The sequence below is a fragment of the Bidens hawaiensis genome, unplaced genomic scaffold, assembly GCF_021521415.1.
Source record: "Bidens hawaiensis isolate Kalapana, Puna unplaced genomic scaffold, B.hawaiensis_p1.1 tig00086160_1, whole genome shotgun sequence".
NCBI classification, from domain to species: domain Eukaryota; kingdom Viridiplantae; phylum Streptophyta; class Magnoliopsida; order Asterales; family Asteraceae; genus Bidens; species Bidens hawaiensis.
The window spans coordinates 2,502-20,409 of record NW_027504192.1 but is presented as its reverse complement, the minus strand read 5'-3'; the positions used below and the strand labels follow the sequence as shown (position 1 = coordinate 20,409).

General features: G+C 33.5%; 1 protein-coding gene across 1 annotated transcript; it reads right to left on the bottom strand.

Moving 5' to 3' along the window:
* Positions 1-13,396: 13,396 nt before the first annotated feature.
* On the bottom strand, positions 13,397-14,167 carry LOC143607741 (zinc finger BED domain-containing protein RICESLEEPER 3-like). The gene is made up of 2 exons (XM_077083084.1): positions 13,873-14,167; positions 13,397-13,803 (listed from the first exon to the last, which is right to left on the bottom strand). The coding sequence occupies exons 1-2, from the start codon at positions 14,165-14,167 to the stop codon at positions 13,397-13,399; spliced, it is 702 nt and encodes a 233-aa protein (XP_076939199.1).
* Positions 14,168-17,908: the final 3,741 nt, after the last annotated feature.

Here is a 17,908-nt window from a genome sequence, read left to right as displayed (position 1 = left end):
AATCATTTACATTTATGTAATTTAATCTTCATTGGGTATAATTTAATCTTATGTGTGTAATATACAGGGGAGCGGGAGAATATTAATGATGCCGGATACCATGGTAATTTTATGTTAATGAAACAAGAGACATTCACTGAAGACCAAGGTAACTAATATTAGTACCTTATGTAAATTTAAAATGAGTTGTTTATAAAAATTGTGTAACGCATTGTTACCTATATGTGATAAATGTTTTGGGAGCATAGTTTTATGCGTTGTTTCAAAAACCGTGTAATTTGTTTATGTGCAGTGGATCCTGTTGTTGCGAGGTCTGGAGATGAGGAGATTGCGGATGAAGATGTAGTTGGTTTGAACGAAGCAGATACGATGGGGGAGATGAACAATATAACAACAAATGAACAGGAAGGGGATTCCAGGGCAGGTAAATAATTAATATATGTTTACGTAGAGTAATAGGTAGGCTGGGCGGTAAACGAACCGTGCGTTCGGCAAACTATTTGGTGGGAAGTTCGTTTATGTTCGTTCATTTAATAAATGAACGAACATGAACAAGGTTTTTTTGTTCGATTAACAAAATGAACAGAGGCCATGTTTGTTCAATTGTGTTCGTAAACGTTCGATAATGTGTTCATTTACTTTCGTTTACATCCGTTTATGTTCGTTAATGTTTGTTTGTAATTAAATTTATTAACTATAAAACATATATATATATATATATATATATATATATATGAGTATTATGTAATTAATTAATATGTAAAATTAACATATGGATATGAACGTTAAAAAAAACACCAACACAAACTTGGCAGTCGGTTCAAATTGTTGACAGTCGGTCCAAGCATTGTTTGTGTTTCTTCGGTTGTGTTCATGAACCGTTCACGAACAAGAAATCTCATTCAGATAGCTTTTCGTGAACCATTCGCTTGTCTGATAAAAGCTTAACGGTCTGAACATGAACAAGTTCTTGTTCGGTTCGTTTACATCCCTAGGGACGTGGATTTGTTTATAGGCAGAATTAGCTTGGAGAAAAAAAATAAGCAAAGTATTGATGCATGAGCTGTTATATTGAATGCAGATGATCATTTGATGGAAATGAATAATATTATTATAAAAGAGGAAGAGGCTATATGGGAGTATTGAAAAAACATTGAGGATTATGTAAGTTTATACTATAAACTTTTTTAATTTAGTTAGCATGGGATGTTGTATGTTATTGTGTGACTGGTTCGACGCACAGATAGCAACGAAAGGGGAAAATGAAAGTAGACGAAAGCGAAATAGATGCGGATGAAAGTTATCATTAATGTTTAGTTTAAATTTGCTTTGCCTAACATGTAGTGAACTAACATCCAACGAATCAATTAAGTCTTTTTGTATTTGTGATATAGTGTAGTGGGTCCTCGTGTTGGTTTGTGGGAGGAGGCTTTATATGGGTTTCGTCTTTATTGTAGTGTTTCACTTGGTGTTTAGGTCTTTTTTGGTTTATGTATCGTCTTGTCTAGTTGCTTTCTAGATAGTTTTTATAATACATTTGATGTTCCAAAAAAGAAAAAAAAACATCCAACAAGTTGAATTTACGTTTAGTTTGTGATTTGCTAGCATCGTTACACAATAGTTACCTATGAGTAACTAACTTTCCACGTCTCTTAACAGTGTTAAAATGTATAGAAAAATCAGCCTTTTCAGCATGTCAAATTTTGATTTTGGAAAATGAATTTGCAAAAGTGTATAAACTGAAACAGGACAAGTTACGGGTCAGATCTGTCTACTAATATGATATTGGCTAAAATTGATTATGATCTTCGGATTGTATCTAGGGCATTTTAGGAATTGCGGACAACTTCGGGTAATTTTTATTTCTTGTCAAAGTTTTGATTTACAAATAGATTTGCAATTCACTTGCTGATAAAGCTTAATATGTATCTTCATGACATTATTGAAGTACAGCTTAATGTGTCATCAACTGTGATTATCGTCTAATAAAATAAAATACAGCTTCGCAGTGGATGAATACACAACATTACAAACCTTTAGCATGATCTGTATTTCATGCTTCTTTTTATATTGATGAAATGTGTTTTAGTAGTATTTTTTTTATTGCATATCCTTCAAGATTCAAGAACAAATGAGTTATTTTGTTTTAGCAATAGCAAGGTGGCGGCGTAATAGTTATTGTTTGGTTAAATCCTGTTATTAACTAACTAAACCTTCTTTATGTTCAAACTGAACAAGAAGAGTTTTTTTAAGAAGTTGCGGTTTGAGTTTGACCTCTTTATGTTAATTTTACATATAAATTAATCATATAATACCTCATATATTTTTGTTTTATAGTTAATGATTTTGCTTAAATCTATATGTTAAGATTAGAAAAGTCATTAAAAACCTTAGTAAACGGACTAAACGAACGTAAATGAAAATATTACCTAACATTCACGAACACAATTGAATGAACATGGCCTCTGTCGTGCTCCCTCATTAAGTTAATTGAACGAAATTCCTTGATCATGTTTGTTTATTTATCAAACGAGCGAACTTCCCACCAAACAGTTCCTCAAACGCTCGGTTTGTTCACAGCCTTACTAATTTATAAATGTTTATTCAACTTATTTTGGAGAAATATCAAGTTCTCATAAGTTAGAGTTATCTTCTGGTCAACGTAAATTGCGTAAATTACAATCAGAAATATCGAGCTCTGACAAGTTAGACTCGCCTTCTAGTCAACTTAAGTTGGAGAAATCAAAAACAGAAAGAGCTAGACGTAACAATATACTTGTTGAAGACGCTTCTCAAATATTTGATCAAAAAATGTCTGTTAACAAGAAGGTACATTGCTAGATTTATGTATAATCCGCATTGAACGTTTGTTTTGTGTTATTATCATATTTTGATGTAGCTGCTAGATGTTCTACACACGCGCATATCTGTGATTTCTGTTAAACATTTAAATCGTTGAAGCTCTAGAAATGACTGGTCAAAGGGGAATCGTCAACAAACTGTAAGTTTGTCATTCCCTTATGTTTATTAGTACCTTGTCACAAAATCAAATTAACTCAACTAACCATTGTTTCTCTAGTGAAAGAACCTGAGGATTTTGCATACTCATTGGATAACATCCCTCATGACTGGCTTTTCTTACAATGTGCCTTCTTTATACGGTCACACGCTCTATTTATATTTGTATGTGGTGACAGTTTTATAATTAATTTATTTATAAATGTATTTGTATTTTAAATTTTAATGTTTATAGGTACACCATGGAGGTGCTGGAACAACGGCTGCTGGGCGGTGACAATCTTAACAACTTCTTTACACTACTTTCTTGTATAATATTTTTGAATGTGTTTCTGAATTTTCCTTCACTTTTTATTGCTATTTAGTGTCCGGCAACAATCGTACCGTTCTTTGGGGATCAACCTTTTTGGGAGAACGGGTTCATGTCCGAGGCGTGGATCAGTTTACACTTCCCAAGTTAGTTGAAATAACAACCTTTGCTAGATCCTAAGGTAATTAACCTTCTATTATTGTTATTTCATGTTTCAACATGTTGGGAAATCTGGTCAAAACAGTTTAATATGTCGGGTTGGGTTGACTTAAAAGTCGAAACACTTGTGTTCAATTTATATATTTTTTTAAAACACTTGTGTTCAATTTATATATTTTTTAAATAATTTTTAGGTGAAGGAAAGAGCGGTAGAACTTGCAAAGGCAATGGAGGAGGAGGACGGGGTGGATGGTGCAGTGAAAGCTTTCTTACGACATCTAACCCGAGACAAGCCTGATTTAGATCCCCCACCTACATCGTCGAGTTTATTCTCAGTACGCAAGTGTTTTGGTTGTCACTAATGTTTCAAATTTCAAGTTCAAGTGTATATGTATCTATCTTTTCATTAAGCATCATATGTATATATATATATATATATATATATATATAGTATTGTTGTAGTTATGATAGGATGTATAAGTTTTCTTATATTATTAGGTTAGGGTCGTTTTTGTCATTTTAAAATTGCCCGACAAGATTTCGGTTAAGGTCGATAAACAAGAATCAAGTTGATATTCGGGTTAAACGTAACCAAGTTGGTCTTAGTTTGTGCAAAATTTTCAAAGTTGCATTTCAAATGTTATTACATGTTTAATATTACAATTCCAAACAAATTGTTTTGACTTATAGAGCTCTTATTATGCTGCCAATAGTTGGATGACAAGAGACTTCATTTTCAAAAATTTGAATACCAGTGTAAGATTTGTAAACTTTAAAAATAATTTCTTTAGAATTTTAGAAGAATTTGTATGTATATAAGAGATTTTTAGTTACAAAAAAACCCCTAAAAAATAGTGAAAAATTAATAATCATAACTTAATATTTAATAAAAAATGAAAATGCAAAAACACAAAATGTTTCCACCGTCTTCCTTGTTCTAAAAAAAACTCGAAAAAGATTCAATGTTGAGGAAGAAATATCAATGGAATGTTTTTAGCTTTGTACACAGGAGGAACTTAAAAAATGAATGATAACAATTTGACTGAAATTGTTGTCTTTTTCACTATGTGCATTCTAAATGAATTTTATAAGAGAAGTGTAATAATCGAAACACCAAAATAATATATTATAAAAATAACTTCGATTATGAAAAGTAAATGTAAAAGTGGAGATGATATTAAATCACATAAAGTAGCCCTACAAAGTTTGCCATCAACCGCTTAGAATCAACCCATGCTAACTAGGTTTGGTTTGTTTCTAAGGAGTTCAAAACAAAGTTATCAAACAAAGTTCAAACATTAGACATCAACCAACAACAGCTTCATTCATAGGAAAACCACACATGACGTGTATTAATTAAAAACAAGCAAACACTTCAGTTTGGATAAATAGATCAAGGTTTCTATGCTTAAAAAAATCAAGTGTATAAAGCGTGCTTCATACCTAACACATCCTTCACACTGAGTTGCGCTTCAACGTCAACCACAAGCATCGCCTCTATCAAATCCCAGACATCATCTATGCATTCTAAGCAGGGGGGATAGATTCCAGCACGTATTTGGTCTCTCAGAGCACCCACATCATTCTGAGCAGGTCTTTTTGGTTGGATAAAGTCGAGGTCGGAATTCAAGGAGATCGTTTGGTCTGACTGGGTCGAGTCCCCTCTTTCATGTATTTTGGTTTGACTTTTGTTGGGTCGCGTTAGTTCTTTTTGTGGCGCTTGTTTGTTGTTGTAACTCTGGTTGTTTGGGTCTCTTCAGTGCCTAGCCGGAGGTTCTACATCTTTATATATCTTCTTTATATATCTTATTTATGCTGTTGTTCAAAAAAAAATCTGCAATGAATTAAAAAGTACATATAAAAGTAACAATTACTTGAAAACATCTATATACTTATATAATATAACTCACCATCACTAAAGGCAGGAAGGTCTGTCAACAATTCATATAGCACCTCTCTCGCGCTCCATACATTCGATTTTAAGTGACAAACTCCCCTAGTGATTTCAGTGGCTGTGTATTGACTGACTCGGGGTGGTGTTTGCGGGTTACCTTCACCTAAAAACGAATAAATAAGTAACTTAGATATGAAATTCTCAATGTTTGAGGGTATAAATGAAATTGACCCAAAAAATTATATATATAAACTACTCTATACATACCCAAAAACTTATAAGCCAGCCCAAAATTACCAAGCTTCTAACACCGCTCACCATCCACCACTGACATGATCCCACCAATGACAACATCCTCCACTGACGACATGATTAAGTAGCCCACACTTAGGTCTATTTTCCAGGTCATGCCTAACATCTGCGTTTTTAGTTCCTAGGCCTTCGCTTCTTGAAGGTGACAACGCCTCTACTAGCACTGATGACGGATCAAGAACAATATTCTTTTAAGCGTTTGCTAGTTATTATTTTTTGACCTTTTGAACGTTTTGCTACTTTACTTTGACTATTTTGTTATTCAAGTTTTGGCACTACATTTGAATCTCGAATCTTTTAGAGCTTTTGATACCTTACTTTTAGAGCTTTTGGTACTAATAGCTTTTGTTTATTATATATGAAGAACATTATTAGTTTTCTAAAACATAATATATTTATATATATTTTTATTTAACTGCGCTTTTTTTGTCTTAGGCCTTCACTTTTTTTTTGCGAGGCCCCAGGCGAGGCCTCTACGCCTTTAGTGCGCATTTGAAAACTTTGATCGACAGACGATGAAATGTTGCCACACATGATCTTGGAATAAGCATTTGACTAGAAGACGTCATGTCAGCCATCGGTGCTACATGTTCACATAAAAACAAAAACAATGTAAATATTACTCTTCAGACAGCATGAGTGGGAACTTAACAAATAATCAGATTAACAATAATAATAATATGAAATGAACAAGGAATGAATAATTACTATAGAGACAGAAAGCATGAGTGAACGGATAATCATATTATTAACAATATGAAAAGATTATTAACAATATGAAATGAAGATATATATTTAATCAAATAATAAACAAATCACAAGTAAAAGAGAGTGAAAGGAGGTCTAACCAAAACAAACAACGAACGAAGATGAGCCGCTATGGAAAAAAAACCCTAAAAATACGAATTACAACATATATATTTATAGCAAGCAAATTAGGGTATATTTTAAAAGGCCCAAGCCCGGTAATAAAGTAAAAAAATTAATATGTAAAGCCAGGCCGAAAATAAGGGTCTTCCTAACCACACCCCACACCACCTTATATGCCAGGGATAGTATTATCTGTGGCATATAAGGATAATTTTCTAAAATGACATTTTTTTGTCCCTTTTTGTTAATTTTATTTTACTTTTAATTATTGTTTTTTTATTTTGTTGTTTTAATAAAAATAGATTTTTTTATTTTCTTTATCAACAATTATAAAAATTATAACGAAACAATGTTATTATTTGTACAAACGCGTTGTAATGATAGTGGTTTTTGTGTTTTTATTGTGCAACGTCGTTGTTGTCCTCACAACCAAGCCTAATGCTCGATGTGCTCGCTTCATGGTCAGAACGTGGTGGTGGTTTTGTGTTTTATTATCGTCACATAATCCTACGATTTAAGCATCGCCTGTTACCATGCTAGTAACGCTGCCATTTAGATAGATTTCTACATTTGGTTATCATTTGTACAAATTTGTTGTAATGGTTGTATGTGTGTGTATATGTATATATATCATTTATTTACGTTGCTTCGTTATAATTGTTGTAATTCTTAATAAAGAAAATCAATAAAAAAATATTTTTAATAAGACAACAAAATAAAAAACAATAATCAAAATAAATAAAATTAAATTATAACTAAAATATACATTAAACATAAAAGGACAAAAAAACACGTTTTTTTAAAAAAAAACACATGTATGCCATGGATAGAGCTATACGGGGTGATTAGACAAAAGACAAAAAAACACGTTTTTTAAAAAACATCTATATGCCATGGATAGAGCTATACGCGACGGTTTGGGCAGTTTTCTAACCACACCTCCGGTGTGGTTAGAAAAGCCCCCCAAATAATCACCCTAACGAAGCCTACTAAAATTAAAGATATTTTAAATTTATAATTGATTTTTCCGTGTAAAAAAACAACTTATCCAGATCCGGACGGAGGATATATATTATAGGGTCAAGTTATTCTACAAATGAGAACAAAAATGAGAAGGATGAGAATCCATAAATAATTGACATATGTTAAGTATGGATCAAAGGAAAAGGGGTATAAAAGTAATATTACACATTTTCTCTCTCCACATGCAAGTCATATGTTAATTTCTCCATCATTTTTAAACGTCTATAACTTTTTCATATGATATTTTTTTAAAATAAAATTCACCATAATAACAAGCGTTTTTACCTTTAATATGAGTATAATTTTGTTGTCTAAAAATAAAAATAATTTACGTCATTGTGTGTTTTTGCGTATCATTGTGTATTTTTTCGTCATTGTGTATTTCAACTGATCATTGTGTTTTTTTTAAATACTAATAACGCCATTGGTAACATATATATATATATATATATATATATATATATATATATGATGAAAAATACCAACAAATTATCTAATACATAAAACACAATGATAATACATATTACACAATAACCTGAAACATAAGGCACATTGGTAAATACATATAACACAATGGCTTGAAACGTAAGACACAATGGTAAATACATATAACAAAATGATAAATAAAAAAAGACAAATGTTGAGCACAAAGACACAATGAAGTAATCTTTATTTTAATTTTTATCTTTAATATGAGTATCAATTGAAAACACAATGACCAATATCTATAACACAATGTATAGAAAAAAACAATTAAAAAACACAAACAGACAACCAAATAACACAATATAAAAACCCACTAATTTTTTTTATTTTTATATAACAATATGATATTCATATTAAAGATAAAAACGTTTATTATTATGGTAAAAAAAATCTCTAAAAAAATGTCGTATGAAAAAGTTATAGACGTTTTAAAATGATTGGGGAATTGACATGTGACTTGCATGAGAAAATAGAAAGTCATCATAAATGGGTTATTACTATCATACCATTTTCTTCAATTTGTATTTTTAAATTAATCTCCTCAATTCAAATTTAAAATCGACTATTCACTATCACAATCCAAACCAACCCAACCATTTATTAAAAAACTAATTTTTATCTCTTCCACATATACAACCCAACTCAATCCAATATTTCACTCACTATTACAACCTAACCTAAACCAATATTTTATTAAAAAAATATGCTTCATTTTTTTTATCAAATTTATATCAAAATGTTTAATATTTTTTTATAAATAAAACCATATTGTTACATTTTTTAAAAAAAGAGTTAAAAGTTGTAATTTTCATGAAAAATCAACTTAGATATAAAAGTTTGGTTGCAAACTTGGGTTGCTGGAACAACCTAGATTGCAACCGGTTATGGACAAAAAAGAATTTCCATTTATTTAATTAAAATGTTTTTTTGTCATTTTGTGCCACCTTACAACCGGTTATGATAAATAGTCACCATAGTGGATAGTTACTTCTTATCCTTCTTATTTTTATTATACTTTGTATTTTAACTTTATCCTATTTTTACCTTGGTCCGGTACTTGTATTTTAACTTTATCTTCATGATGGAAATGAATAATATTATTATAAAAGAGGAAGAGGCTATATGGGATGTTGACAAGACATTGAGGATTAATATAAGTTTATACTATAAACTTTTTAATTTTTTTAATTTATTTAGCATGGGATGTTGTATCTTACTCTGTGACTGGTTTGAAGCGCAGATAGCAACGAAAGGGAAAAATCCGTAAATGAAAGTAGACGAAAGCGAAAAAGATGCAGATGACAGTTATCATTAATGTTTAGTTTAAATTTGCTTTGCCTAACATGTAGTGAACTAACATCCAACGAGTCGATTAGGTCTCTTTGTATTTGTAATATAGTGCAGTGGGTCCTCGGGTTGGTTCGCGGGAGGAGGCTTTATATGGGTTTCATCTTTATTGTAGTGTTTCATTTGGTGCGTAAGTCATTTTTTTATGTATCGTCTTGTCTAGTTGCTTTCTAGATAGTTCTTATAATATATTTGATGTTCCAAAAAAGAAAATAAAAACATCCAACAAACAAGTCGAATTTACGTTTAGTTTATGGTTTGCTAGCATTGTTACACAATAGTTACCTATGACTAACTAGCCTTCCACGTCTTTAAACGGTGCTAAAAACGTATAGAAAAACTAGCCTTTTTAGCATAACGGAAACTAACGGATAACGGCTATACACAATGATAAAAAAAATATTCCTTTTAAAAATTTAAAATCTTTTTATAGGTTACATATCTATTAAATATAGGGAATTGGATTTTAATAATCCAACTTCAACCTTTCAATCGAATTGAAACGTTTGTTTAAATTTTAATTGGAAGAAAATAAAATCTAATTTATGGATACGAGATACATATAACCCACCAAACGAATCAAATTTTTTTTGCTAAGATTTGAGCTATATATAATAAAAGTGGTTCCTAATACAAGCATTTACACGTTACCAGGATAATTTTGACGTGTTAATAATGAATATGTTATGCCCCGTAACTCGTTAATAATACCAAACCTTTACACGTTACCGGGATAATTATGACCCGTTAATAATAATAATAATAATAATAATAATAATAAACAAAAATATTACCCGATTCTAGGTTAACTTTCACTCATTTAATAATCATCCTGACATGTTCTTGACAAACACAGTTTTTACACATATCTGGTTAATAATATCAAACCTTTAGAGCATTCACAGCTCGTCTCATATCCCCATCCCTATAGTCGCATTAAAAATCATGACATTTCTCTCGCTTGTTCAGTTAAATAATATGTTTTTAGTTGAGCAAACAAGTTTTCTCCAAATTTACAAAATAAATCACTAACTTTTCTCTCTTCTTCACTCACAACCACTCGTAACCATATTCTATATTTATTCGATAGTATTAGCCAACGACTTCCAGGACGAACAATACCAAAAGTTGACAATCATACGTAAGTGAACAAACATATACATGACATCTAAAAGCTATTAAAGATCACTAGAAACATAAAGACAAATTGATGAACTTAATTTACCGGCACATATTCAAAGTCATTAACAGGCACATACAATACATAGATCCATTCTTCGCATCTCATCTTTCACAAATCAACGAAATATTTATCAAACATTAAAGTAACAAGAAAGTGAAGTTCATCGTCAACATTAACTACGACCCCTCACAACCGCCTTCATATGAAACAGATGGAAATTCAACCTTAGTAAATGTTTCTAATTAACATCAAAGCATAAGATTAACAACACGATAGCACTCCAAAATTTACCTACTGTGAAATATATTCTGAAATTCCCGAACATGTAGGTAACATATGCATTAATTTCGAGGATGAAATTTCTTTTCAAGAGAGGTAGAATTGTAATATACGAAAATCTAAAACCAATAAAAATTAAATGTCGAATTTTTATGACACGTATTAACAAATTGATAATTAGTAAATCGAAAAATCATAGGCTTAAGGATGTGGATAGTGTAAGATGTATAGTATTTTGGTTAAATTGTTTGATTAATAGTAGTAGTCCTCTAGAAAGTCCTCGTGTTGCAACATCTCTTTTTATTATTTTTACTGAAGGGTCTTTGGCTTGATATGATGTGATGTAAGGAGTCACCTTCCAGAAAGGTCGTCGGTTCTAGTCCCATCATAAACAGGTAGGAATGGCAACGGGGCGGGTTTGGGGCGGGTTTGGCTTAACCCGAACCCGAACCCGAAACCAAAAACCATCCCCGTACCCGCCCCATTACCCGTCGGGTTTAATTCGGGGATTCCCCGTTTGGTTTTTTGTACCCCCCCGACCCGCCCCGTCCCCGAACCCGAAAACCCGAAACCGACCCGACCCGTCCCCGAACCCGAACCCGAAAACCCGAACCCGAAAACCCGAAACTGAACATTTATCGAAATAAACTTCTGCATCACACACATAAAAGCTGAAACAATGTGTTACAAAGGAAATAAAACCAAGTCTACATGGCCGAAAAATCATGCCAAATACACAAACTACAAAATTGCGACCAAATCTAAATACCAAATCAAACCAAATCATCCAAAGTCGTCGTGCCACTTTCTTTAGTACCTACCTACATTAAGAATATTTATCAATAAATCAACCAAGTTAAAAGAATAAAAGCTATGTTACAAAAATAGTAAATTTTATAAATATTATTACCTCTTCCACATCCATTTCATATTCAATGGTGCGGCAGTATGCCTCGGTCTCTTCCGAACAAGTTTCTATATTTAATAGTAATAACATAAACATATATTCATGATTATGAAGATAAATAACATGAGTAATAATGTAATATTCAATATAGCGTTACCTCGAATCTCATTCAACAACCAACTTTGAGCACACATTAAAGCCTCCAAAGTTTTTGGGTGAAGTCGACTTCGGTGAGGACTTATTAATCTTCCACTTGTACTGAACGCAGATTCAGAGGCAACGGTGGAAACTGGAATTGCCAATACATCTTTTGCCATCCTTTGAAGTGTCGGATACTTACCTCCATTTGTCTTCCACCAAAGCAACAAATCCAGTTCTACTTCATCAGGCAAAAGATTTTCTTTCAAGTAGTTATCTAACTCTGCCATATCATTCAAGTCATCATTCACCTTAGCTTTGGATTTAATGTCAGATAGGAATTTTTGGAATCCACCAGAAGAACACTCTGACAACCCCGAACTGAATAAAGATGAACTAGAACCACCACCTATAAATTAATGTGAATCAAGATAAATCAAATATTAGCAATTTATATTTATACTCATTAAATATTAATATGATTATACCTTCATAGTAGTTTTTACCACGTGAGTTGGTAGATTCATATTCTTTAAAAAAAGCTCGGACAAAATCCTCAAGAGATTTAAACTCTTCCTTTGCCATTTCTTCACCGTATAAGGCAGGCATAAGCAACTCTACGTATTTTAGCTTGTAACGTGGATCTAAAACCGCAGCCATCCCCATAATCCCATGAATTACAGACCAATATTTATCAAACTTGCTACTCATTTTATACGCCATTAGACTAATGTCAACAATAGAAGACTTAGTCCACTCCCGCATAGAAAAACGAATCTCACATATCAAAGGGAAAAAGACATTAGCAGTAGGATACTTGTTACCAGAAAACAAAAGAGTTACCCGATAGAATAGTTGTAGCTTGTTACATATCTCAGTTGCTAAGTCCCAATCAAGGTCCGTAGGCAAACTAGTATACCTGGGCTCTCTTTGCTTTAATCGCGTGAAAACATGTCTATAAGGTATAGCAACACTAAGCATCAAATAAGTAGAGTTCCAGCGAGTCTTGCAATCAACGATCAGTTTCTTTGTGTATTCCATTTCAAGTTGATTGGCTGCTTCCTCAAATTTTTGCTCTCTTTTTCCTGATGCAGACCAAAATAAAACACTATCTCTAATTCTTTCAATCCCATCCTCAATAACAGACAAACCATCTTGAACAATCAAATTGAGAATGTGCGCGCAACAACGCATATGAAACAACTCTCCTTTCCTCATGAGTGATCTCAATGGAAGCTTCTGTAGTAACTTGTTGATAATTGCATCATTTGTGGTACAATTATCAACGGTAAGAGTAGACACTTTTCTATCAATATTCCAATCACATAGACAATCATATAGCGTATCTGCAAGAACATCAGCTGTATGTGGTGCAGGCACATAAATAAACCTATATAAAATTTATGCATCAATATAAGTGTAAAATACATTTAAAGTTTTAAACTAACTTTATATTAGACTTGTACAGCTTTACCTCATGATTCGGCTTTGCAAGTTCCAAGAGTCATCTATAAAGTGTGCAGTGACGGCCATAAACCCTTTTCTTTGATGGTTAGCTGTCCACATATCAGTAGTTATTGCCACTCTACTTGTGATCCTCCCTAATAGTTTCTTAGTTTTCACCCTTTCATATTCATAAATTTTTAAAATGTCGCTCTTGATGGTATTTCGACTCGGAACCTTAAACAAAGGTTGAAGACCTTGAACAAACTTTCTAAAACCATGATGGTCCACCGTTGTAAGAGGATACTCGTGCACAATAATCATCTCCGCGAGATCTCTCCTTGAGTTGTCTGGATTAAACGTGTAGTTGGAGAGATATGATGAACTACCATCAACTTTCTTTTGCTCCATAATCAAGATGCTTTGTCGTATATCTTTAACAGTTCGTCTTGGACAACGTTCAAAATGATCTCGTAAATGCGATGTGCCGTTTTTGCTTGAACCTCCTAGCTTTTTCTTACAATAGTTACATTCCGCCTTATCTTCACCGTTCACTTTCATTAATTTAAAATGGTTCCACACGGCAGATCTTTTCCTTTTACCACCGACATTTTGACCATCTTCAAAAGTATCATCAAGGTTAGACTCATCGTGGGTAGTAAAGTTAGTTGGTGGTGGTTCATTAGAATCATGTACCCCTTCACTGCTTCCTTGAGGAGTAGAATAAGTAGGAGTGTTTGAAGCAACGGGAGTAGGAGTACAAGTGTCTGAAGCAAATTTATCACCTTGTGATGCCATATAGTTGTAGATGCAACTGAAATAGAATGGCACATAAAAGTCAGTTTTAATGCATGTACAAAACCGAATGCAAAATAATACAACTGACAATTTCATGCTAAATAAACTAACTGATAAACTAACTGACAATTTCATGCTAAATGTAAAGTAGTAATCTGTTTGGATCAAAATGTTATTTTGGGTTAGCCTAATCTTGAACCACCCATTTGATTGTATTCTAGTTGTTAATGCATGTATTGCTTTATCAGATGGTGGAGGTGATAAGACTGGGTATGTTGTAAGCTTGGCAAAACGTGTGGGTTTGGTCGGACTCACAGGTCAAAACAGTTCAGGTCGAATCAAGCTGTTTCAGAAAATGGTTACATTTATTTGGGTCAAAACGGATGTTTCTAAATTGAACTCGGATTGAACCGTAGTGTGAGGCGGGCTGCAACAACCGTAGTGTTAATTCATTTAAATTAATTTTAAGTCACAGATGTTATAATGATTCGAATAAACCTACTTTGATCCATTGTCTAATTTAAGCCGCCCTGATTTCGTTTTATTTTCCGTTTTATGTGTTTGGATCAAAACAGATTACTACTTTACATTTATTGCCTTAAAATATAAAGTAATAAAAACTCTAACTTCTGATCCAAACACATAAAAAGGTTTATATCTTCTGATCCATTGTCCAAACACATAAAAAACTCTAAAATAAAAGGTTTCTTCATAACACCACCAAAGGGTTTATATCAATTTCATGTACCACAAATTCATGCTAAATATAGGAATGAATTTAGTATAGGAATGAATCCTTAACACATGTACAAAACCGAATGCAAAATAATACAACTGACAATTAGGGATCTTACATTACAGGTGGTAGCCTGGTAGAGTGGTAGGATGAGAACGAGGAGGAGGAGGGTGGTCCGGTGGTGCAGACGGGGCGATTGATGGTGGATTGGTGGTGGATTGGTGGTGCTGCGGACTGCCGATTGGTGGTGCAGATTGATGGTGCTGCGGATTGGCCGATTGGTGGTGCACTGCGGACTGCAGATTGATGGTGGATTGGTGGTGGATTGGTGGTGCACGGTGGATTGGTGGTTATTAGGACTGAGACAGAGACGGCGATGATTTGAGATTGTTAGGTTAGGTTTAGGTTTTTAATATATGTATATATATATTATTTTTATTTATATTTATATATATTATATCGGGGCGGGTCGGGGCGGGGGTACCCAAACCCGAACCCGAACCCGAACCCGAAACAATCCCCGAAACAATCTCCGAAACCCGACCCGAAACCGAAAAAACAAAACCCGACCCGACCCGAAATAAGCCGGTTTTCGGGTTTCCCCGTCGGATTCGGGGATTTTTGCCATCCCTAGATATATTGGTTACTATTATATGTAGTGTGTTCCTAGTTTATGTAGATATTGATTAGCTTGTGTATGGGTTTTGTTTTAACGTAGGAACAGTAGAATATATGTGTAGGAACGGTAATAAAATAGAATGGATGTGTAGGTATATATATACACATGTTAGTATACATGATACGGTTATATGCACGTTGTGAGCACATGATTGACTTTTTTGATTTTCAACAATATTTGCTCTGTGTACTTGTTTTTCTTAGATGTTTATTAAATTTAATTGTTTTTTTTCTTTTAGAATTGTTAAGTATTGAGATGGAAATTGAAGACTGGTTAACTATAGTTGGTTAATAAGATGTTAGAAGTATTGGGCTGAAAGTGACAAGTTAGATAAAGTTCAGAATGTTACTGCTTTGTAACTCAGAGGACTAATTCTAAAACTTTGAGAGGGAAAGTTGTTACGAGCCGTTATGAGGAATTAGGGCTTGTATCAGATTGGGGGTTTTATAAACTCAAGTTCTTAATTCTGTTAGATTAGTTTTTGTTTCTGGTTCATCTCTTGTACTCAGTTTTTCGTTTCTTTCACTGTAAACAATTAGAGTTTTAATAGAGAGTTAAATCTTTTGAGCGATTGATTGAATCTTTTGATCATCTTATTCTTTCTTTTGATAATCCGCAAATTCGTTAACAATTGGTATCAGAGCTTCGACTCTCGATTACGAAAGGGGTTTCTTGATTTCCGATTGAAGGTTCAATCATGGTTACCGGAGCAAAGTTCGATATTGAGAAGTTTGACGGGAAGAACGATTTCAGTCTATGGCGTGTAAGATGAGGGCTCTACTGGTTAACTAGGGTATCTCCGATGCTCTGTTAGGCGAGCCGAACATGCCAGAGGGGTTGGCTGATAAAGAAAGAAAGGATATCCTCGAGAAAGCCCACAGTGGAATCATATTGAGTTTAGGAGATCGTGTTCTTCTTGAAGTCTCCAAAGAACTCATAGCAGCCAGTGTGTGGGCCAAATTAGAACAGTTATACATGACTAAGTCCCTTGCAAATCGCCTCTATTTGAAGAAAAGGCTGTATATGTTTCAGATGATATCAGGTAAATCTCTTGAAGATCATATTGATGAATTCAATAAAATTGTATTGGATTTAGAAAATATTGAAGTTGAAATAGATGAGGAGGATAGGGCAATTATATTTTTGTCATCTTTACCTGTTTCATATGAGCATTTTGTGGATACTCTTATGTTTGGAAGAGATAGTTTGTCCATGGAAGAGGTTGTGGAATTCAAAAGAGTTGAAGAAAAGGGGAGAGGTGAAAGATGAAGGGTCTGATGGTCTGTATGTTAGAGGTAGGCTTGAACAGAGAAGTGGCAAGAACAAGAATGGTTTGGGCAGGTCTCAGTCCAAAGGAAAGAAGAGGTGTTTTGTTTGAAACTCAGAAAATCATTTCAAACGTGATTATCCTGAGTGGAGGAAAGGCCAGATTCAAAGCCTGCAAAGAAAAACAGTGGTTCATCTGATGAAGCACAAGATGGATATGATAGTGCAGAAGTTTATGTTGTGTCTAACAATGGGTCAAAAGAAGAATGGGTGTTAGATTCAGGCTGTAGTTATCATATGTCACCAAATAAAGAGTTTTTTAAGGATTTGGTGTTAGAAATTCAGGGTGTGGTTCAGTTGGGAGATGATAGACCTTGTCAGATTAAAGGGATAGGGTCTACATGTTTCAAGATGGATAATGAGAGATCTTAATAATGTGAGATATATCCCAGAGTTGAAAAGGAACTTGGTTTCTTTAGGAGCCTTTGAAAAACAAGGTTATCATGTTAACATGAGGGATGGAAAGGTCAAAGTCGTCAAAGGTTCTTTGGTGGTTATGTAAGGCACTAGAAAAGAAAACAATATCTATGTGCTTGATGGAAAAGTAGTTCTTGGTTCTGTATCAATTGCAGAAGGAGAACTAATGAGTAATGCAATGCTTTGGCATAAGAGACTTAGGCATATGAGTAGTCAAGGTATGGCGGAGTTAAAGAAACAAGGGGTGATAGATAATCTGGTCAGTTGTGAATACGGAGATTGTGATAATTGTGTATTGGGTAAAGCCAAGAGGGTTCACATTTTCAAAAGGGATTCATAGAACTAAAGGTGTACTAGATTATGTTCATGCAGATTTGTGGGGCCCTACTAAGCATGTTTCTTTGGGTGGGGCTTCATATTTCTTATCCATTATAGATGACTATTCAAGGAGAGTATGGATATACATAGTTAAGAACAAGTCTGAAGCATTTAGTAAGTTTCAAGAATAGAAGGTGTCAGTGGAAACACAAACAGAAAAGAGGATTAAAAAGTTAAGAGCTGATAATGGGTTGGAATTCTATAA